Source organism: Neopelma chrysocephalum, unplaced genomic scaffold, assembly GCF_003984885.1.
Source record: "Neopelma chrysocephalum unplaced genomic scaffold, ASM398488v2 Primary Assembly neopelma1_108, whole genome shotgun sequence".
In the NCBI taxonomy this organism is placed as follows: domain Eukaryota; kingdom Metazoa; phylum Chordata; class Aves; order Passeriformes; family Pipridae; genus Neopelma; species Neopelma chrysocephalum.
The window spans coordinates 3,602,855-3,626,154 of record NW_020897773.1 but is presented as its reverse complement, the minus strand read 5'-3'; the positions used below and the strand labels follow the sequence as shown (position 1 = coordinate 3,626,154).

General features: G+C 36.2%; 1 protein-coding gene across 33 annotated transcripts in view; it reads left to right on the top strand.

The window, feature by feature from the left end:
- The window catches only part of NRXN1 (neurexin 1), a 713,001-nt gene that overhangs the window by 309,808 nt on the left and 379,893 nt on the right, over positions 1 to 23,300 (top strand). For 32 of the 33 annotated variants that reach the window (XM_027696600.1, XM_027696599.1, XM_027696611.1 and 29 more), the window contains 2 exons: positions 17,351 to 17,473; positions 22,679 to 23,060. In XM_027696600.1, the coding sequence (XP_027552401.1) occupies positions 17,351 to 17,473; positions 22,679 to 23,060 (505 nt within the window). Of the gene's footprint in view, positions 1 to 3,595; positions 3,601 to 17,350; positions 17,474 to 22,678; positions 23,061 to 23,300 lie in introns of those variants that run through there. The other variant, XM_027696601.1, reaches the window with a different exon arrangement.

Genomic DNA, 23,300 nt, shown 5'->3' with positions numbered 1-23,300 from the left:
AATATGCAGTCGGTATTTTCCCAGGTGCTGACGGATGTTAACACTCAAAAGTATTTCTGAGAAAGTGCTCTCCACTCCTTGAATGGTAGGAGTGACTTAGCTGGGAATGAATGGGCCACTGCTGATCATTTTTCAAATGCTTGCATACCATTCTTTGGGGTTTGTGCTGCAGAATTTCATCTGCCTCTTAAAAAAATTTTCATGTACTTTAAAAATTGTGTTCTTCTAACTGTCTTCCTGTCTGCTGGTCCTGCTCTTACATTGCCCATTGCTTTGCTACCAGCACAAATGTTCAAGTGTCTAGGTGGTGAATTTGACTAAAGTGACCCATTAACAAAATTGTTAATTGTTAATTTCCTGCAGTTTTCTGACACCTGTTGTAGAATAAAACAGGATATGGGGGAGGCAGGAACGGTGCAGGGACAGTAGAAAAATAACCTCTGGTAGAGAGAGTCGATTGTGTTTTTCAGCAACACAGACTTATGCTTTCCTAAAGTGAATTAATTTGGCCTACATCTAAGTAAGAACGTCCTGGGAAAGTGCATGTTTTTTACAGAAAGGCAGAAACATCACTTCTTGAGATGTGGAATGCTTTATCTGTACCAGTTAAGGAAGTGATCTTTCTGACAACTGAAGGGAAATGTTGGAAAGGTTTTTGGGTAAACATGTATACCTTCAGTCCTGTACATCACAACTATTCTTTTCTCCTGAATTTGGCTCAAAAAACAAACTGTAAGTTGAACCTAAGAAATATCTGAGGCCCAGTTTTAGGGAGTTTCAGGCATGAGGAGAAGTCATTGAGTATCATAAAGAGCATACATATTAGGAGGTGCCAGCTAAGGGGATGCTGGGCTTTTTGACCATTCACGTAAGATAAGTTTTGGCTTTTTGTGAAATTTCATACGGGTACAGTTTGTCTTGAGAGAGGACTCTCAGAAAGCAACAGTGAAGGCACATTGGACTTCTGAGTGTGAGCTCTCTCACATAGTGGGTGATTGAGAAAGTCAGCCTTGTGATATACTGATTTCTCAGCTGAAATGTATGTTTTGGTAAACACAGAAATCTTGCAGGGAAATACTCAAGTTATCTAAAAGGCTGCCATTTTTATCTCTTCCTTATGCAGTTGTTAAGAGAAAAAAAAACCAAACAAAGGAAAAAAAAAACAAACAAAAACTTGAACCAATAAAGTGCATAAGAAAATTTGAATCAACTAGCTTATTATAAAGAAATCTTTAGAGGAGTCTTGCACATGTTTTTCAGTGCCAGTGGTGAGGTCCCCGTAAGTTCTTTTCTAACTCAGGCCTGAACCTACTTGTCTGAGGCATGGGAGACAATTATCATATTAACACAGCAAACAAAATCTCAAAGCTTCATTAAAGTGAAAATAAATGCTTTAGATATGCTGACTGACCATTAAAGGGTCTATCATGTTTACTTTCTCCCTACTGACAAAGCTTTCAAGGTCAGCTGCTGGGGACTGAAGGCTTTGGTCTATCAGTGCTTCCAGCCTACATGAAGGACAGCAATAAAGTTTATTTCTGTGCCTGCATTCTACTTGCTCCTTATAAAACCTCATCTGTGTTTGCTCTTTCTTAGCTAACAGAGGGGAAAATTGCCATTAGTCTTTTGGCAGACTGTCAATAAAATAGCATTTCAAGTTTTCTTGCTAGAAAACAGATGTTTTCCTTTTTTGTGTGTATACTTCTTTCCTTTCTTTTCACTCTTTTCATCTGTCTTATTTTTATCTTTTTAAGTCCCACATTCTACTCATGGTACTTTAAAAATATAACTGATTTAACAGGGGCCTCAGTAGTCAAATATATAATGGTAGTATATTTGTGGCTTTCTCAAGGTACAGCAGTGTGCTCTGCAATAGCCACTGTAAAAATGGTAACAGTAAAAGCTTAAACACATGATTATTAAAGTAAATTTGAAAATACATACAGTAAGGCTAATTGCCCTAATTGGTGGTGAAAAATCATTAGATTAACTTTCGGATAAAGACTTGCTTTTTTTAGCACTACCATGTAAATATTTTCAGAAACTTACTTTAAGATTGATGAAAAATAGTAGAGTTTCCACTTGTGATATTTCAGTGGATACTTTAATTTTTGCCATGCCAGGTATAGAGAGTTGACAGTGTAGTGCATATATGGGGCTATATTACATATCAGCTGGCTCTGAGCGTTGGTATGCTGCCAAAGTTTTACAAGCAGAGCCCAAGGGAATGGTCTGGAATGGCCTGAAGTTTTTCCCTCTGATCTTTCAGCCTAAACTTAAAGGAGAGCAGGGAGCAGGAGATCATCTAAAATACTAAATATGACAGGAGGACTCTTGGAGGGTAGGAAGCAGAGATTGCTGCGAGCATGTAGCCTCTCATTTTACCAATAGGGACAAAGCAGCCTCCAGGATGTGCTAGATCTATAAGAATAGATTTTCTTGAATTAATAGATCCTGATTTATATGCAAGGGAGTTGTGTGTGTTTAGCTCATACTGTTGCTATCAAATCTTTCATAAAAGAACTTTTCAGAAGAAGTAGACTAGGCCTTTTAAATATTTTAATGGGAAGAAGCAGTTGAAAGTAACTTTTTCATGTATAGCAGGTCCTAAAGTTCTCTTATTTTACTTTTATGTTTTTCTCATTCAGCTTTTGAGAAGCAAGATGACTTAATCAAATTTCAGGACTGGGGATTTAAATTATCCTCACAATTTTTTTCCGTGACAGAAAGTGGGTGTTACAGTCAAATCTTGTGGGGATAATGAGGAATGCTGTTCTAATCAGTAATAGCAAAGCAATTGAATACTATTTTCTTCTGGAGAAGAATATAATATAAAGCTAATGTAATGTCATTCATATTGGTGAACTGGGCTGCAATGGCAGTCATTTCACAGTAAAACTCTGCTTTATTGCTCCCTAAAACTGGTCCCACAGGAATCTCTACTAGCTTATTCAAAAATGATTGAGAGATGAAGAGGAATACTGAGATGATATTATTTGCAAATGCAATGAGATTATTTAGGAAACTCAAATGAAGTACCGTATGTGAGGGTTTTCTGAAAGGTTTCAAAATGCTGCATGACTGGATGGTAAAATGGTAGGTGGAACTAAATATGTACAGAGTAATGCATGCTAGAAAAAGTAACCTTAATTATGCAAGTACAGCAATGGAGTCTGTTAGCACTGAGCTGAAGAAATTGTGCAGTCATTGTAAATAGCTCTTGTAAAACAGTTCAGTGCTCAGAAGTGACCAGGAATCCCAGAACAGAAAACAGCATTATGCTATTATGCAGTCATTGTTTCTCCACTTCTTGAAAGCTGCATGTGTGTTTAGTTCCAGTTCCTCATGATTAGCTTAAATAGGAAGAATACAGGTCACTGCAACAGGGAGGATTACAAGTATGGATTAGCTTTCCCACATGGAGCAGCTAGGCAAGCTAGGAAAAAAATGCCTGAGAGAATATGAATGCATTTTTATAAATATGTGATTATACAGCCATAAGAAGCAGCAGGAAGTTGATAGTTTGACAATTTTTTTTTTTTTTTATTAAATGGAAATACATCAAGGACTTTCTGTGATAAGGCAGTTTCTGTAGTTCCAGTGGTCCCAAACAAGTTGATCATTGGAAGCTGTGACTGTTAGAGTAATGATTCCTACAGAGCAGACCTGCTTTTCCATGCTGCTCTTGAAAGTACAGTGCTGAACTAGCTGGTCTTATGCACCATTTCCCCTCTTATTTTGCACCTTCTTTTCCTAATGCTTTTATGACGAGTTTATACCTTGTATGCAGAGCAAACAGGAAATTGCTAGTGAAAATAATCATAGACTCATAGAGTCATTAAGGTTAGAAAAAATATATGAGTCTATCATCAACTGGGATGTATACAGTCATTCTAAATTTTGTAATCAGATTCTATGAAAATTACCACACAGAGGGTAGCAGATGGCACAAGCCAATATTTCAACAAATTCTAAAAAAAAATAAATTCTTAATTACTGACAAATCCAGTCAAATTAGGATAAACCATTAATTAAGTTGACCTTTCGTATGTACTAAGCATTGTGAATAAGGTCTTTGACTTAGTACTAAAGAGCTTTCTGGCAAGAAATTTTGGTCTGTAGCTCTTTGTAAAGAAAGTCATTGTTGGCATTCGGTATTAAGAAAAAATAACAGTAATTCAGCATTGGTCAGTTGATAATGTTTCTAAATTTATACACAGATTAAAAATACCATGAGTCTTAATGTAAAAATACCTTTCTTTTCACATTTTTTTGCCATTGTTTCTTAGGGCTCTCTATTTCTTATATAAAATGCCCTTGTGATGAGCCTTTATAAATATGTTTGTGGAAAACATTTAGAAGTGCTTATAAATGAAACTTCTGTGGAGAAATACTCCAGTCTTTCTATTACAATATTACAGTTTGAAGAGTTATTTTTGGGGGATAGAAAGTTATGGGGTTTTTTCCAAAGAAGTCTGTGTAAAAAGATACTAAAATCATTACTAGTTTGGTTCAGAAAGCATTTAAATGTATTAAGAAAATGCATAGGACTGTTTTTCCAAATGCAATGCCTTACTAAATCAGTGGCACTGTGCTTATCTTGAAAACTTTTCAGGGAAAACCAAACAAATTGCCATCTCTCTGCAGGTAGATACTGTTTTTCTGATCAATACATCACATGCTCACAGCCATCATTCTGATCTAATATATACTTGTAAAGAATTCATTTAGTACGTGTTTGTGTTTATTTTTTTTAATAAAATAAGTATACGTCAGTAAGAAACGGGAGAGGGAAACAGTATCAAAGAGTGACATTTGAATGGGATATCTGGTTCTCATTAACACAGCTAGTGAACATTGCAGTAGGTCTAACACATGTTGAGGTGAATTGCCAAGTTTCTTTCTGTCCCTCTCATAATAAATAGACATTATGAACAGAACACTTCTACATTATTAAAAAAGTGCAATTAATTTCAGTGAGAGTCAGATCTGATCCTATTTCTCAGTTTTCTGTGATTAGGAGAGCCAAACTGCTTAGGGAAAGCTTGACTACCTTTTCTTCAATCAAAGAAAGAAAGAAAAAAGGGAGGAAATTAAAAGAGTGGCACATTAAAATTTTGCAAAATTAAAATTATTTTGATACATTTGTATATTTGTTCTGCTGGAAATCTGGACTAAATGCCTAGCAAGTAATTATCTTACTCTTTAAGAATTAAGATCGGGGAAATGTGATTATAGACTGTTGGGAACAGTACAAGAGTACAGAGTTTTTGTCTTTTTCATATGCAGTACAGAAGCTGAGTTATCTACCTATTTGCATAAATACAAGTTCACAGAACATGGTTTCTGAGTCATCTGTGGCATTTTGACAGCCCCTCCTTTACTGCATCTGTAAAAAAACCATTGTATAAGTATTTATTAGTTTTAGCTGTATGACTGTTTCAGAAAGGTGGGCTATTTTATAGTTTCTTCGCTTCTCCGCAGCAAGTCATCACTTCATAAGTTCAATCTTGATGAAAAGTCTAGCAAGCACTTAGCTACAACATTATTCTTCATTAATGTTATAAGAACAGTAATTCATTTTTCAATGTGCTTTTTTTGAAGAGCTGATAACATTAAAAACACCTACCCAGTGCATGTCACTGATGAGCAGTTTCTTGTATTAAAAGCACTTACTCTGTATCTAGCACATTTTGCATTTATGTCTATTAAAATGCATGAAACATCTATCATAACATTTTAAGCACTCAGTAGCTTATTACTGGAACCACATAACTGCTTCCTTATTATCTCTTCTTGACAATAACTTTAATGAATTATATTCAGGTAGCTGTTAAAATTTCCATCCAAACATATTGCTTTTTTGGGTGACATGTCAAGAGGTTAACTTATGCTCCCTTCCAGCTGATTTCTAGGCCTCAATCCATCAGACAAGTCACTTCAAAGGAGATATTACTCTGTTGAGTTGAGACATCAAGATAAAGTTGGCTTTCTGAGATGCAATCCCCTTTGGGAAATGTGCAAAGAATTCTTCAGCAGTTATTTGTCTAGGCAGTCTTGAAGCCACGAGACACAAGATGAAGACCAAGACATGGAACGAGGAAAAGCAGTTAAACAAAAAAGGGAGCTGTGGTTCTTGTAGCTTATAGTAATTCTTTGGTATTATTTCTCATGATTTTATATTCTTTGAGATTTTTCTCCAAGGAGCGAAGCACATCTATGTAGAAATAACATTTCATTAGTTAGAAGTTCCTCTCTGTCTCCGCACATTGTTTTTCTCACTAATAGTAAGATCTGTCTGAAGAAGAAAGAACAAATAGGTAAGTCAAAATTCCATCTTTCACTCACATGCTTTACGTTTCACTGTTTACGTGTGACTTGTGGAAATTGCATCAGAAGTGAGAATAACAAGCACAGTTAGTATGCTCACTGACATTTAAGGGATTCTAGTTTTACTAAAATTTGAGCGCTATAGTTGTTGAGTATAGGTGAAAATTACCTGATGAATTTGTGTTGTGGTTACTGCTATCCTTTGAATTGTCTCTGCAGTTTTTGCTGTATAACATTTCAGCAGCTTGAAAGCAAGTATGCTGTTTCCTAGGAGGGAACAGCTACACCATTCACTCTCAGAGGAAGAAGTATTCTTGCATCTTCAGCTAACATGAGATAGGACACTAATGAAGTCAAATGACAAGATAATTGGCTATGAATAAGAGCAGCACTGCCTATAAAAGTCAATTCTTAATTCCCTAAAATTACGTAAAGCAAGACACAGAGCATACCTTAACAAAAAGGGCAAGTAGGAACTTCTGTCAAGAAGCTTATTTGTTTTGTTCAAAAAAATTGTCACTCACTGATGCTGAGCACAAACCTTAAGAGATAACAAATGGCACAAGAGCATTGGAGAGATTCTCTCAATGTTGAAATCAATTCCATGTAATAAAATTTAAAAGCCATGTTTTTTTACTCAGGCGTGCAAGAGAATACCCATCAAAGATAGTGGAGGCTGTTTATAGAACAGAGATCAACCTTTGTATTCATCTATTTGTAACTTCTGAAAACAATCTGAAATGTCTATTTTAGTCCTTCTTGCTTGACTCCTGTCTGTGTAAAAGTATCCAAGAATAAGCAGTGTCAAGAAATTATGCTTTTCAATCCATGATGAGTATAAAGATATTTTAAAACACTTAAATAATCAAGGGTAATAAATCTTTAAACATTATTCTAATTACTCTTAATTAGGCAAAATGTTATAAATCATCATTTTAATTAAAAAAAGAAAAGGATATCAGTGTGAGATTTAGTTGTAACTATTTTGTAACAGCAGTTTTTGGGATGAAGACACCTGTAAATTAAAAGTATCTTATTCTTAAAATAAAGTCACAGTCCAAATTCTCTTCTATGCCAGCTAGTTACCAATCTGCTTATTCTTAAGTGCACTGTGTAAAATATGAGGGTAAAATGAAATATTTAAGTGGGTTTTTTTCTGTTATGTTCATTTTGACCAAACATAAAAGTAGTTTTTATAAAAAGGTAAATTATGGATAAGCATACTTAAATTGTGCTTACTTATATTTTAAAATGTACTTGAGAGTTTTGACAGCCATGGTTTTGATATAAATGGGCACAGTCAATGTCAAAGTCAGGCTAATGTGTGATTAAAGCTGTTTCTGTTTTTTTCCTGTTGTCACTTATAATCTAGCCAAAGTACAACAAATTTTCCAATTCTCTCAGTAAAAAAAAAAAAAAGTACCTACTCTTTCTACAAAATATGCTGTAAGTTAGGTTATTCTCCCTTCACCGGGTTCAAGTGGAAAGCAGTAACAGGTTCTCAGGATCAGAAGGCTACACGTAGAGATCAGCTTTATTTGTTTCCTATAGCAGCTGTGTATTTCAGGTTCTTTGTTTATGGCAAACATTTTTTTGAATGACAGTGATTTGCAGAACAGTGATTAAGGTCCAGACTGTCAAAGTTATTTAGATAGTCATCTTAGGATGAAATCCTTCTTTCAAGTCAGAATTTCTCCAGATCTCTTCAGAGGAGACAACAAGTTTCCTCTGGAAGCTGAGGCACTGCATTTGAATAATAACTTCTGGAGATGATGTGTAAGGAAAAGAAGATTGCCAGGTGTATTGCTCTCCATTTCTTTGAAAACGTAGAGGCATATTCTTGCTGATTCTAGAAATCCAGGACAGGGAATGTATGTTTCTACCCCAGTGTTTTGTAGGGTTTGGTTCAGGTAGTCAAGACCAGAACAGCAAGTCTGCTGAGGTAAAAATCTAGCTCTTCTTTGCAAAGAAGAAAATTAACTTGAATTCATTTTAGGATCACTTTTTTTCTCTTATTTTAAACCACGTTTCACAAATCAGTACTATTTACAGAACTCTGAATTTATACATAATTAATGAATTTTAGAGACTCTGGCTGCCATTGAAATCATATCTGAATAGTGACTATTTACTTTAACAAAAAAGCAACATTGCTTAAAATTGGAGTTTCGTGTTAGTCTTAGTACTATTTTACATAGGAGTTCCCAAGTCAGTTCTTATGATTTTCAATCCTATTCCTGTTATAGAAGTGGAAAAAAGTAACTCTAGATGACCTAGCTGTTCTTTCCTCTACCAGTTTTACAAAGTTTTTGTTAAATAGGAGTTAAAAGGAACTTTCCATTGAAACAAGCTCTCAGTATAAGAAAGCTCTGTGTAATACAAACATTCTGCATGGGAAAATTTCAGTATTGTAAATGAATTAAAATTTCCCATTTTTTTTCTTCTTTATGCAATATACTAGCTTGTGTTGGATGATATTTTAATAAACAAACAAGCAATTTCAGTTATCAAGCTGAACTGACTTTTTTTCTCTGTATTATTCAGTGTCACTGTGTGTCTATGTGAGTTTTTGCAGTGACTCAGTCCAGGTTCTTCAAGTCCTTCCCCTCTTTGGTGGTCAGACATTTCATCTAGCTTCCCTTACTGTCATCCTTCTGTGATCTTTTCTCAGGCTCAGCTACAGGAGTGTTCTGGGAATTGGGAACCTGCCTGAGAAAATGGAATAGCAGGCTTGTGAAATGGCTTCTTTCCTATTGTACTGCAATAGCTTAGGTGGAATGAAGTGGAAGGTGTTGACTTGAAAGTGTTTGTTTAAAGTGCATCTGACCTAAAACAAAGTGTTTAAACGTATTCAGCTTAAAATTTTCATTATAGCAGCCATGTCAAACTAAGGTGAAAACAAATTAAGATTTACTAAAGACACACAAGGAGTTTGTGAAAGTGAATCTGCTGAATACCAACTCAGATTGTTAGGTTTTGAGGGCACTTTAGAAAATTTAGCATGATTCAAGGCATGATATGACCTTACACACCCACAGAATCTTTGCAAGAGGACATTTCTTTACTGTCGCTAAGTACAAAGTAAATAATTTTGTGCTCAAATTTGCTTTAAATTAGCATAGAATTGCCATGTATTGAAAGTTTTCATTCACCTTATCTACAGCAAAGTCAATTGTCGAGTTCAGCATGATTTCTGAAAATTTGTCTCAAAAGGTTCAGCAGTGAGCTGACAAAGCAACGACCATATTTTTCAAGCTCATTGACTTTAGTCCACAACTAAAGTCCCTTTAGTTCAGGGCCTTGGGGTAGATTCATAAAACCTTTAGTACCTTTAGCACATTTTCTGATAGTCATGATCCTCAGAGAACAGTACAAAAGAGAAACTGCACACTTATTAAAAATACAGAGATCTAGCTGACTTCTGCTTTTAGCTGCTTTTAAAAGGTACTTTTCTTTCATTATTTCCAAAAAGAAAATTACATGTCCTTAGGACTGTTTGTGCTTCATTTACTTAGATATATGACTTACAAAACTAAATTAAAATGCAGCTAATTTTAAACCATAAATGTTTTGAGTAATATGTTGAGAAATGTCTCTAAGTTGCGTTAGACATTTCATAACTCAGTAACAAAATCAGTTTTATCCTCTCATGTACTCTGAGTTCACATATGGTTGTAATTGCAATTTCAAGACCCTTTTTTCAGGACATATGGTTCAAATTAATATAGACTCAATTATTAACCAGCAAAGCAGACTTCCCAATTTTGAGAGCATGTGTATGTCTTCTACATATGCCTTGTTCTGTCATAGAGAACAAGTCTATGACAAGTTCTGTCATAGAGAAAAAGTCTAGAGACCAAGACTTGCAACTCTAAAATTTACTGCTTTCTGATGTTTGTCTTTCTTTCTCTATCTTGCTGAAATTGAGTACTGGTCCTTTTCCTGTTTGTAGAGAATAGGCTTCCACAAGACAGTGGTTCATCATCAGCACCTTTATTGGTAGAATCCTTAGATTTAATTGATCCAATAGATTGCCTATGTTTTGCCCTCCCACCTGGATCCACTGGCTCTATTTAGACACTGATGTGTCACCAATAGTTAATATCTCACAGATTAAAAGAAATTAATTGATGAGTATGTACAATAGTACACCTCAGCATAAATAGCTTGCTTAAGGCAAAAGGAAGACAAAGTCAGGAGAAGGGAAATACTGAGCAGCTCAAACCATGGGCAGGGGAAGCAAATTCACAAAACAGAGAGAAAGGAACCATACAAGTGTTTGTAGAAAACTTTGTGTCCTCAGAGCTGGATATGGTGCTTGATTCCTGTGTAGCGATGATCCCAGCGGAGGCAGAGAACTGGAATGCTTTATTGGACTTACAAGTTCATATTTAAAGGGTTTAGGGTCTACATATTCAACAGGGTGTTGTAACTCTTACAATTTATTACAAACAGGGGGTTTCAGGGGATGACATAAGGAAAAAAACCACATTAACAAATTTGGGGTCTTACAATTACCTCATGGGGAAAACCCACTTTATTTTAGGGGTATTACGTGGGGGAAAGAGGTATTCAGGTTTGCAGAATGCACAGGATCCAGGGAACACAAAGAGAGAGATAAAACATAATAAGTCTTCTACACTGGCTTGATGAAATCAGGACATGGTTTCTCCGGGCTTGGGCAGGACATTCCAAACCGTGACATCAATGGATCCTTGTCTGGGCCCTAGATGGAGGTTTTTCCCCAGTCTCTGTTAGCCCAAGGCTTTTGTTTAAACCTAGCAGTTTTCTTTTTCCCATATCCAAATTTTGGAATCCAACATTCCTGCGTTGGTTGTTTTTCATAACCTTCTATGGATTTTTCTTCTCCAGTGAATTCACTGTGTATGCTGTTTCTCCTTACTAGTGAGCTAGATCAATATGAAATGCAGTCTGTCTGTAGTTTGATCATGTAGAGGGAGCCAGTAGAATTTTCAAAATTGCCTTGCTTAGCTTTCTGCATTTCTGTATGAGTGCCTCTACAGAAACAGATTTAACATTATATTCCTGTTATTCTAAAGAATATGAACAAATCTGTTCTATGGCTGAAATAAAGGCTAATGAAAGATAGCAACTCCAATCTTCTTTGTTTTAATTTTTGAAATGTCATTTTTAAAAAAAAAAGTAATAAAAATACCCTAAACTGCCAATACATTACCCAAATTACAAAAGCAATTTCACCTCTTATAAAGCTGTTGTGGGCTGGAACATTTTGATCAAGCAGAGAAAGATTTATATGTTTTGCTTGATATAATTCAGTTAATGTGCTATTCATGTGGAATTTTCTGTATGAGTTTTTTGGGAACAAAATATAGTGGACAAAATTTCTTTGACCTGCAATAAGACTTTCTTAATTTAACTTATCAATTAACTGTAAATGATAACATGAAATACATTTTTTATCTTTAAAAGGCAGTGTAGTTTTTCTATTGTCAAGAAACATGCATAGTCAGAGAATTTCAGGATGATACAGACAGAGTAATTTAAAATATAGTTGATCCACTATATTAATTGACTTTTTAAATTCAAGTTTGTACATGAGTGTTTTGGAAAACCAGAAATGTTTCTGAAGCCAAACACCATAGAAAGGATAGTGAAGGTTAAGATGCCTTCCCTTATGTGCCTTGCGTTTCTGTAGCTAGTTCTGGAGGAAACTTTTCTGAACTTTTTGTGCTGTAGACTGTATGCAATATAGATGCCTCATGAGGTTTGCACAGTGACTGTGACTGACTGAATGCTGGAACAGAAGCCTAGATTAGAGGCATGCTAGGTTTACTCTGGAAAGCAGCATAAATGAAATGGCACAAAGTTCTCTAGTATGACATCAGGTATTTGCAATAACATTCTTAGGTATCTCTCAGAGACACTCAGCTGTCTATACATAGCAAGCTGAATTGTAAAGTATTTATTATTTTAGCTGTAAAACTCTATCTGAAATCCTGGCAACCCTGACTTAAAGTAACATCTTCTATTAACTGAAGTGATCTCAGGGTTTTGTCTTCTTGTCCAAATGTCTTTTTGCCTAAATCCCACCTGATATTGATAGCTGTAGTATTCATAGTTTTCTGTTAGCAAATTAGGCTGAAACCACTGATCTTTCTTACGCTGACCGATAAACAGATGGTAGTGACTTGCCTCTATCTAACTTGGGTTCCATAGGTTAGTACAGCATTCACTGAACCATCCAGTCTCCCTTGCTAGTTTCTATTTACTTTGTCCTTCTTTCTATACTTCTTTTTTAATATCTACTCTTGATTGCAGAGTTGAATGTTCCAAGGATTTTGGTATGTGCCTTGGTAGTGGTGGATGACATTGTAAGAACCAATAATGATTTGATTGTTTGGTTCAGACAACTAGATTTGAATGTTTTGGTGCAATGCCAAAAGCTGGTACCTCCTTTCAAAAGGATCAGTTGTTTTTTTATGAAGTTCTGTTTAAATAGTTGGTTAAAATAAAAGCACCACAGGATAGATATCTATTAGAGAAAAAAATATCCCTATTACCATTAATCAGCTGATTCATTTGAATTCAGCAAATCTTCACCACTTGAATTAGGCTGAATAGGCTCCTGACAATAAGTAAAGAGAATATAAATCTCCAGAGAACATTTAGGATGTTCAGCACACTGAAAAAAAAGATTTTTCTGTTGGAGGTTCATACTTTTTTCCTTTAGCTTTGAAAAGGGCCAAAGACAGTTAGGTTCCAGCTGAGGCACTGACAACAAAGTAAGCTCAACTTTGAGTGTCTAAGTAAACCTAAAACTTGGAAGTTTTGGGGCTTTGCATTTATATGTCCTAGTTCATAATGAACTGCAACATCAAGATTTGTGCCTGTATCAACTGACTGCACAGTCTGCATTTTGCTATGTAAGAGGATGGTGGTACAAGCAATTATCTGCTTTTAAATGGATGTGGAAATTTACTGGCATGATGGACTATGAGCGAACTGTGATAGCCATAAAAGTGCCAGTAGTTTTTTATTTGGTACTATACATTTGCTCTAGGGACACATTAAATCTAGTAGTTATTTAAGCCTTAAAAACAAGAAAAGAGCTGAACATAGATGTTGATAATAAATTTCATCCTTAAGCAGGAGGAGATACTTACTGGATTTTTTTTCCAGTTTGCATCTTGTCTCAGAAAGGGAAGGTTTATGAATGAGATATTAGTATCTGAGAGAATCAGTAGCTCAGAATGTGAACCAGGGCTGGCTGGGTACTTGAAACAAATTAACTGTGGCCTGTCTAGAAAGAAATAGATAAATTCCAGGTGAAGGACAGCATGGGAAATAGAAGCGGAGGGACATAAGTTTGGAAGAGTAGTATCAGTCCATGAGAAAAAAAAATTACTTTTTTTTTTAATTGGGATTCCTGCTTTTCTTCTTGTGGGAGATATTGAATGTTTTTTTTTTAAAAAGCCCAGAACAGCCACCTGTCAAAAAAAAAAGGTGGCAATATGCCAATTCTTAGTTAAATATGCTTATTTAAGAGCACCTTCTGTTGGTGTGATTTAAATGAAATGGAGTTAGATCAGTGTAAAGTCAGAAGAAGACCGGAGAGTCAATGATTTGCTAAATATAAATTTATAGTAGATAAATTGAATGAAGTAAATGAAGTAGAGAATTATAAACCAGGGCAGAAGAAGACTCTGAATGGTTATGATCTCAGTAATGTGATGTTTAAATTAGTTTCGGGTCAATATATTTGAAAGTTAGTGAAGAAAGAACTAATATAAACTAGCTTTGAGGTTGGCCAACGCCATTTAACGAGATGTGTTAAGAGTCTTCTTCTGCCGTTCTGGTACTCTTGTGGGGTCTCAAGGGATTCCTACAGGTTTTTATGTTTAAGTATTTAGATAATTTTCTCCTAAATACTCTGCTCACAAGCACATTTGCTGCTTTTATATGCAAAAGTATATTCTTGACCAGGAAGCAGCGCAAGCACTGCATTTGCACAGGAATGGTGAGCATCCATCCTTCCTCATCTACCTCTCCAGCTGCCATGGAAAACTATACTACTTTGCAGGGATGGAGCATGATGGGGCAGGCAGATGCACAATACCCGGGCACTGCATCTTGCTTTTTGGTAGTTTCTTGTCCTCTCTATGAGAGAGGAAAAGCCCTTCTATGTTAGAGATCAGCTTCAGGAAAGAAAAGTCTCTTTTCCATGTGAGGTAGCTAGTTTGCACAAGGCCAGGACTGTTTTCAGTGTTCTGCTCCCATAGCATGTTATATCCAGGTTTGTCCTTTTTATAACCCTTTCACCATAGGTCCCTTTAATCCTCTTTTGGATTGCGTGCGGTGTGAACAGACAGCTTACAAGTAGTTCTGACCTGATTTTTTTTACTCAGAGTACTCTTACAAGGAAAATAGACTGATGCATAGGAAAACATACATTTAATTTTACAACAGGAAGAGTTTGCAAGTCCCTAGCCATTAAAAGTTAATAGATATATTTGCCCGTATAAATGTGAGCAGCCAAATTGGATTTGATATTTATATACACCAAGGCAACTTTACACGAATGGGACCCTACAGAGGGTTCTTAATGTGAGAGTAAATTAAAATTGCATATGCTTTTAGGTCTTTTAGAAATCTGAAGTGAGATAAGGTAGACTGAGCAGTTCAATTACTTTAAAAATTAAAAAAAAAAAAAGGAGTTGGACTAACAAGTGAAGAAGTGCAAATATATTTACAATAATACTAAGTGATGTATTTCTAGTCAGGCCTATTGACTCTCACTAAGTTTTTTGCTCATGTCATTTAAGCATTTTTTGTAAATCCATCCATTGCTAGTTAGCAATTGCTTCCATTGAAGCACCTAATAGAATAATAGAAATTGCTTAAGAGATCTGTATCACCACATTCAAAGAGAACATTATTCACTTAAGCTTTATGCAGAAACTGCTCTTTCTCTTGTCAGAAAAAGTAAACATGTAAGGAACAGATTGATTCAGGTAGTTGACACCAATCATCTCTTTCTGGTGGGTTCAAACACCTTTCCTAGCTTAGTGTCAATACAGAGACATAGAGAAACAGTATCAGAATCTCACTACCTTTTCTGTAGCTAATGGTTTTGTTCCTGGAGATCCCTTGGCATGCTCAATATAGCAAAAGTTCCATATAAAAGCAGGACAACAAACCAGCAGGAATTTAAAAATGATGATATAAAATGGAAAACATCTGAGATGAAAACTCTCCAGTGTGCTGGACAGCTTCATCAAGCTCTTTGTGTCCTTTTCCCTCTGGGCAGTCCTGAAGTCAGAGAGGCTTTGATTTTAGATATTGTCATATAATACCCACTTATTAACAGACCTCCCCCATCACAGTTAGCCTGGGCTGGCTGGAAAAGAATCTAAGTTGAAATGCGTGCAATTTCAGAGCTAGTGGCATGTCCCTTTCAAAGGAAGACCAACACATGGAATATAGTCACCTGGAAGGGACACAGTGGAGATAACATCTGACTAAGGGTAACCATAATGTTTTTGTGTCAAAGTTATTTTATTATGTTCCTCTTTTACAGAATCACAGAATGGGTAAGCTTGGAAGGGATCACAGTGGGGTCATCTGGTCAAACCTTCCTGCTCAAGCTGTGTCATTGTAGAGGACATTGCACAGGATTGTGTCCATATGGTTCTCGAATATCTCCAGCGAGGGAGACTCTACAACCTCGCTGGGCGATCTGTTCCAATGTGTGGTCACCCACAAAGTAAAGAAGTTCTTCCTCATATTCAGCTGGAACTTCCTGTGCATTAGTTTGTGCCCACTGCTTCTTGTCCTATTACTTTGCACTGCTGAGAAGACCCTGGCTCCAGCTTCTTGACACCCATCCTTCAGATACTTATGTGCATTAATGAGGTCCCCTCTCAGTTATCTCTGGCTGAACAGGCCCAGCTCCCTCAGACTTTCCTCTTAAGAGAGATGCTCCAGTCCACCAGTCGTTCTTGTTGCCCTCTAGTGGACACACTCCAGAAGCTCCACCTCTCTCTTGTACTGAGGAGATCAGAAGTTAATTGGCAAATTTTAGTTATCAGCAGCATTTATTCTGCCACGGGAACTGAAAAACAGACCATTTTATAAGAATGTAATTTGTAAATTGCAGATTAGCTTTACATTTTGGACAGCCAGCATATAATTTTTGATTGATTTGTTCAGTGCTTGTTCAATCACCTGTTCGTATCAATGACAGTTCAAAGTCAGGATTTTTCTTTCTCTCTTTCTCTTCTTGGTCAACAGTGCAAGTGACAATTTCCACTATCCTTTTCTTATAAGAAAATTTTTCCTAGGCATTAAAGATATCCTAGGTTTGTGAACACTTTGGTTACTGCAAATACATTGTGCTATACATAGAATTTGCTTCAAAAATGTTTTCTTGACTGATGACAAAAATAGACTACAAAAAAGGTATCCATTAAATGAAAAAAGAAAGTATGGTTTAAAGATCTGCTAACATAAGAAGGTACTGGATCTGAATATTAGCAAGTCATCTAGATGATCAGGTAGTAGACTTCTGAGAAGTCCTAATAAACAAACAGAGCCTAAACAAAGAGAGAAGTTGACATAAATTAAGAAAAATATAACACACATGCACACACATTTACGACTTGTTATTTTCCACCAAATAATGTTTAAAGAAGGAAAAAAAATTCAGTCTTGTAAACGCATGCTGAAGTTCTTTTGGCTCAGTAATCCCATTTCTTAAAGGCCTGTATATGTTTGAAAAGTGCACAATTAAATCCGTGTTGACTGTGCCTATTTATGAAAACCTGGTGCATATAAAGTGCATTTACATAGTTTAATATACATTAACAGTGTTTTAATGTAGTAGTTCTATATTTTGAGTTTTGCTTATACTTGGTAATTTTCTTGCTTGGTGTGACTTTTGGTGACATTTGCCCAGCGAGTCTCTCTGTCTCTCTCTCTGTGAGGTTCACATGTAAACTGATTTAAAGACTGCATAATGACTGTTTGGCATATCCTACAGGCAAAGGTCCAGAAACCCTTTTTGCTGGCTATAACCTCAATGATAATGAGTGGCACACAGTGCGTGTGGTTCGGCGAGGAAAAAGTTTAAAGTTAATGGTGGATGACCAGCAGGCCGTGACAGGTAGTGTGTCATTGTGACTCCGTGTTACTGGGGGGAAGCACAAAACAAAAAAGAGCAGAAGTAAAATGACTTTATCTGAAAGCAACAGATGCTTTTTTCTTTTCTTGGGTAGGATTCAAAAGCCCTGTTATGCTTCTTGAAATACTGTTACAACAAACGTGTTATTACACTTGATATTAATGTTGCTCTAAGGTTGCTATTGAAATTAATGAAGCCTTCGTGCTGACTTAAATGAATGTTTTTATACAGTAATTGAGGAGAAGTGATTTGATACATCACTAATGAGAAGGCAAGTAAAATGCTTTCGCCAACACATTGTTAGAGCTAAACTCTAAGCCATTGCTGTAAGAAAGAATTTAAGAAATGTTTGAAGGATATTCTATTGTGTTTTAAATCTTGCATCAGCTGTCCTCAATAAGTAAATATTAGGCAACAAACACTAAAAATAGTGGTTGGGATGGGAGAAAAAAAATTACATGCATGCCAGCAGATGTTAGAAATATATTTGTATGTATGTATTATCAGAAAGGGTAATAGACAATACATTGATTTTTTTCTGTAAAAAGTTAATGCTTACATATGTGTTATTAATAGCAACAGACCTGGCTTCTGGCCCTCATTCCTTGCACAATGCAGTGTGCCTAATTTTGTGTTAGCTATTTAATATTTTCCTTTGTTTTTGGGTAGCATTAAATAGCTTTTATCATTGGTCCTAAGCTTTGTTAAAATGATAACAATTTAAGTGGGTTTTTAAAAGGAGTGCACCATCTTTAATAATCCCTTTTCAACTCAGCAGAACACTGAAGATCATGTCACTGGTAGAAAAATAATTGCTATGTATTCAATAGTTGCAAGAACATATTTTCTAGAATCAAAAATTGCCAATAGATCTTCCAGAGGTGAAGTTTGTGTACGTGATGATGCTTAGGGTCATTCTCTCAAGACTGTAGATGGCCTAAATAATTTATTTTCTTTTTGAAAATAAATTTATAGTTATAAATTTATATATAAATATATAAATTTAAATTTATATACACTTTGGAGGAAGTGTACTGAAAAATATTATAAACTTGCTGCTTCAACTGCCAGTCAAATAATAAGACATATTCTAATATAGGGGAAGATGTGTAGAGCAAAATCTAGCGTCAAGATCCAAATGCACGATTCCTGGATTTCTCATGGTAGATTTCTAATTTACAAATACTACAGGTTAGAAAACCACCCAGAAGTACTATTTTCACCTTTGGGTTCAGTCCCAACTGCTCAGTGCAGCTTCATAAAAGTTCAAAATAGATATGAAGGATTAAGGAGGTTTCAATCATATAGAGTTTAGTCAGGTAAAGTAATAAGCATAGAATGCAGGACTTTAGGTTCTTGTAATCCCTCTTCATTGTGGATAACTACAGGTTCTATCAAATATCATGGTATTAGCAAATAGCTGAAACACTGGAACGGGGTTCCTAGAGAGGTGGTTGGTGCCCTAAGCCTGTCAGTGTTTAAGAGGTATTTCAATAATGCTCTTGATAACATGCTTTAACTTCTGGTCAGCTGTGAAGCAATCAGGTAGCTGGACTAGGTGACCATTGTAGATCTCTTCCAACTGAAATTATTCCATTTTATTCTATTCTATTCTGTTCTGTTCTATCTGCCAAAGCAAGTGAGTCTTTTCAGTTGCCTCCTGATCAATCAGAAGTGTTGTCTGTGGGTCCAGCTTTCTGGTACAACACTTGTATTCTTCCCACATCCCAGTATCTGTATCAGAAACTAGCCAGTTGACTTGAAATCCCTCTCAGTTCTTCAAGCTGGAAGTTGCCTACATTTGCATAATCCACAGATGTTTAATGTTGTTCATCCAAAGGGAGAAAGTTACCCCAGTATTTTGGAGGGAAAGTCTTCCTAAGCTTCCTAAACTCCCTGCAGGAAACTCTGTAGCCAATCTGTGGCCTCCTCCACCACTGATGAGAGAACTGGCATAAGAGAAGGAACAGAGGGAACTTGAGAGTCTGGTAACAAGGGAATATGCTGTTAGTCCCAGGAATATCACATTTTCTACACAGAAAATCTTCATTGTCGTGTAAGCACTGTGATTTTTTTATTTGGTTTGCGTGGGGCATTTTTTGGATTTTTTTTGTTTGGTTGGTTTTGGGTTTTGTTGTTGTTTTTTCCACAGTGAGTATTTCCAAAGCCTTTACGAGTTTAAATTTCAGATAGTTTCAATAGAATTTAATGTGTAGTAGCTCTGAATTTCCTGAAAGCACAGGGGAAGAGTTGCCATGTCAGATTGGAGTGTGCTTGCTCTAAACTGCTTAGTACTTTTCTTCAGGTGTCCCAACAATCAGAAATTTGGTTAAAATATAACCCATTAATTTCTCATATGAAAGGTTATTATGATGTTATAAGGAGAATAAGGAAGAAAACTGACTTCCTACTGAAAATTCCAGCTTCCCCCTGCCACACATTGTGTTTTCCTTTTTTGATTCCTTCCCTATGTCATACATGAAAAAAATCCCAAAAAACAAAACATCAGATCCAGAAAGCTTAAGCTGAAGAGGAAGTCATTAAATAATTCAGCCTGACTTTCCAGTTTTTACAGATTATAAAATATTAATTATTCATCCATGAATTGAGCTTAGTTATCTTTGACAAATACATAATGTGTGCATGGATAAATAATATAACACAGAATCATAACTAGCTTTCATTGGAAGTCATGCAGATGGTTTCAGAGCTTTTACTCATCATAAAAGAATTTAAATACTTGCAGCCCTCATACACTTTGTTTTCTGAAAATGTACAGAAAATAAAAGTGAATTGATGGAGGTCACCAAAGTTGAATAACAGAATAGATACCTAGCTTATGGTTATGAACAGACATTCTATTGGCCTGTTGTATTATGTCCCATAGCATTGCAGCAGGTAATGCATTTTGTCCATGAACCTGGTAAGTTTAAAGAAGAAACAAGAAATAAACAAACAAACAAAACCCCAAACCACCAAAACCCACCAAAAAAAACCACACGAAACCCCAAATGTCCAACCTTGTAAGTACAAACTGCACTCTCTCTCTTTTTCTTCATTGCTGTATTTGCAAATCCCACGAAGCACTATGTGAAGTCTCAAGTCCTGTTAGAGTGTTTGTAGAACTGAAATATTAGAGGGAGACTTGGGATGTGAGCCCAGATTCTGGAACTTTTTTATTACTATGCTCAAGAAAGAAATACATTTAATGTAGTGGGGATACTGTGCTACAGGCCAAAGCTTAGTGGATTTTTGCCATGACATTAATGAAATGCCATCTGAATTGATATAAGACTGGAATACATATTGTTACACTCTAAAACATGATCCTCAGTTCTTTGGCTGTGAACCAATACACAGCTCTTGTCCTTGCAAAAATTACCAATTTGGCATTTTTCAAGGCAACTCCCTGACTCATTACTGCAAGGAAGAACCAGCTTTTGCTTCATACATCAGGGAAGGTAGTATTTTCAGAACTGATGTTTAGAAACAACAACATCAAGACAACGGTCCTTGGGGTTTAAGGTGTCTCTTGCAGTGCACTGCCATATGAGTACAGATCCCAGATAGTGATAGTGTTTAATGACATCCGTAGAATAAGTTCTCATACAGAACTCATCCTGAAGCTAAGTAAGCTACTTGTAAATATTATCGTAAATTATTAAAGCAATTTTTGTGCTTGTGTGGTCTGAATAGTGTTAAAACTTGCAGAGCTGTTTTCACTGTAACTTCACTGATTCCTGTACTTGTAAGTGTTGTGACTTAACCTGTTTGTGAATTCATCTCCCTGGGCAAAGCCCAAATATCTATATTTATCTTTACCTTGTCTTTTCCCTGTTTGCACACATGTACACAGACATTTGCTTGTGAAACCTATGAAGGTACAGCTGTGTAAGACTGTCACCAGCGTTTCTGCATCACTGATAAATGTGTCCAGCCTGGGTCAGAGCTCGCATTCTTCTCTTGGAACAGTATGTTTAGGGAGGGACAGAGGGAACTTGTCTTGCCAACAACTTTGCACTGGCACTGTGGGAACTGAAGTTTTATGCCAGCATTTAGTCCAGATTGGATAGGTCTGCTCTTCACCTTTTCTGTACCATGAGAGACATGAAACAGTTAAGGAACTGGGAAATCAAGGCCATGGTTTGCAAAAGGTACATTAAGTGGTGAAATCGATTAGTAATAAAAAGCTGTTTTGTCACCATACCCACACAATGTGACCATGAATCAGCCTTGTGATAATACTGCCCTACTTCTTCAAAATAAGCATGGAAAAAAAAAATAAGTTCTGTTAGAAAAGAGTTCTCTTCAGTGGACAAATTTTTGATGTGCTCAGAAAAGTATTTAATAACTAAATTAAAAACTTACCATACCTGTATGCAGCATACCCTGACAGTGTTGATCTTTTCCTTCAAATTAGCTGTAGAGTCAGCAAATTTCAGTCTTTTTGCTCTGCAGGGGTCCTTGCATGAGAAAGAGAGACTCAAAAGCATCTGTAGTGCTTGCTTTTGGCCACCTTTCTGATGTAAGCAAGTCCCTTGTTATTTTCAGAATTACAAGACTCTGGCTTACACCCTTGCTACAGACTTTCTGCTCTGCCCATCTCTTGGGCCTTACCCCTTCTCTCATGGTTTATCCCCATGGTACAAAGCTTAGTTGCTTTCAAGCAACTGTCCACCCTTGCACCATGGGGGTTTGCAGCAGAGCCAGCATTTATGTACCTAAGACAACTGAAACAGGAATCATTCCTACTTCTAGCCCAATCATGCACTTTTAAGCAAACCACATGGAATAATATCCCTCAAACTTTTATGTCCCTCTTTCATGAAACTCTATTATTGTTGGTTTAGCTCTGAGGTTGGCCTTTGTGGTCTTCATGTTAAGTAATTGCACTTGCTTATAGTAAAACCCCACCTCTGGTAAAGTGTAACCAAAGTGAGGGATTTTGTCGGCAGTTCAATATACTGTAGTATTGTGTTTCAGTTTAGAAATCTTACTGTTGGCTGTATCCAAACATAGTGAACTCAGTGGAAAGGCTCCTGGATTTACCAATAATTTGGATGACTGGAGCCAAGATTTGGCCTTGCACATTCTGAAAAGTGTGAAATTGATGCAGATAGTCACATGATGTGCTTTTTGACCTCCCATTTCAGATGCTAACATGTCTTTTCTTGTTACTATTTAAAGGTCAAATGGCTGGTGATCACACACGACTGGAATTCCACAACATAGAAACAGGAATAATAACAGAACGGCGCTACCTGTCTTCTGTGCCTTCTAATTTTATTGGGCATCTACAGAGTCTCACATTTAATGGCATGGCATACATTGACTTGTGTAAAAACGGAGACATCGATTATTGTGAGCTAAATGCAAGATTTGGGTTCAGGAACATCATAGCAGACCCTGTAACCTTTAAAACAAAAGCAAGTTATGTTGCACTGGCCACGCTACAAGCGTATACATCTATGCACCTTTTTTTCCAGTTCAAAACCACCTCTCTGGATGGATTGATACTTTATAACAGTGGCGATGGAAATGATTTCATTGTGGTTGAATTAGTAAAAGGGTATGTATGGATTAGCATGACAAAGCCAGTCTATTCAAAATGTATATACAGGAGAAATACAAGGGAAAGTTTAGGATACAAATCTTTATCTGACTGGATATATATGATTCATAAATGTTTCTTCATGTTAAACTTGATATGCTTTATTTTGACTCTTTCTTTCAGATGAAGCTAGATGCCTGAAATATATGACAGTAAATAATAGGTATAACTTCTCTCGTGTTTACCACAAAGAAGTAC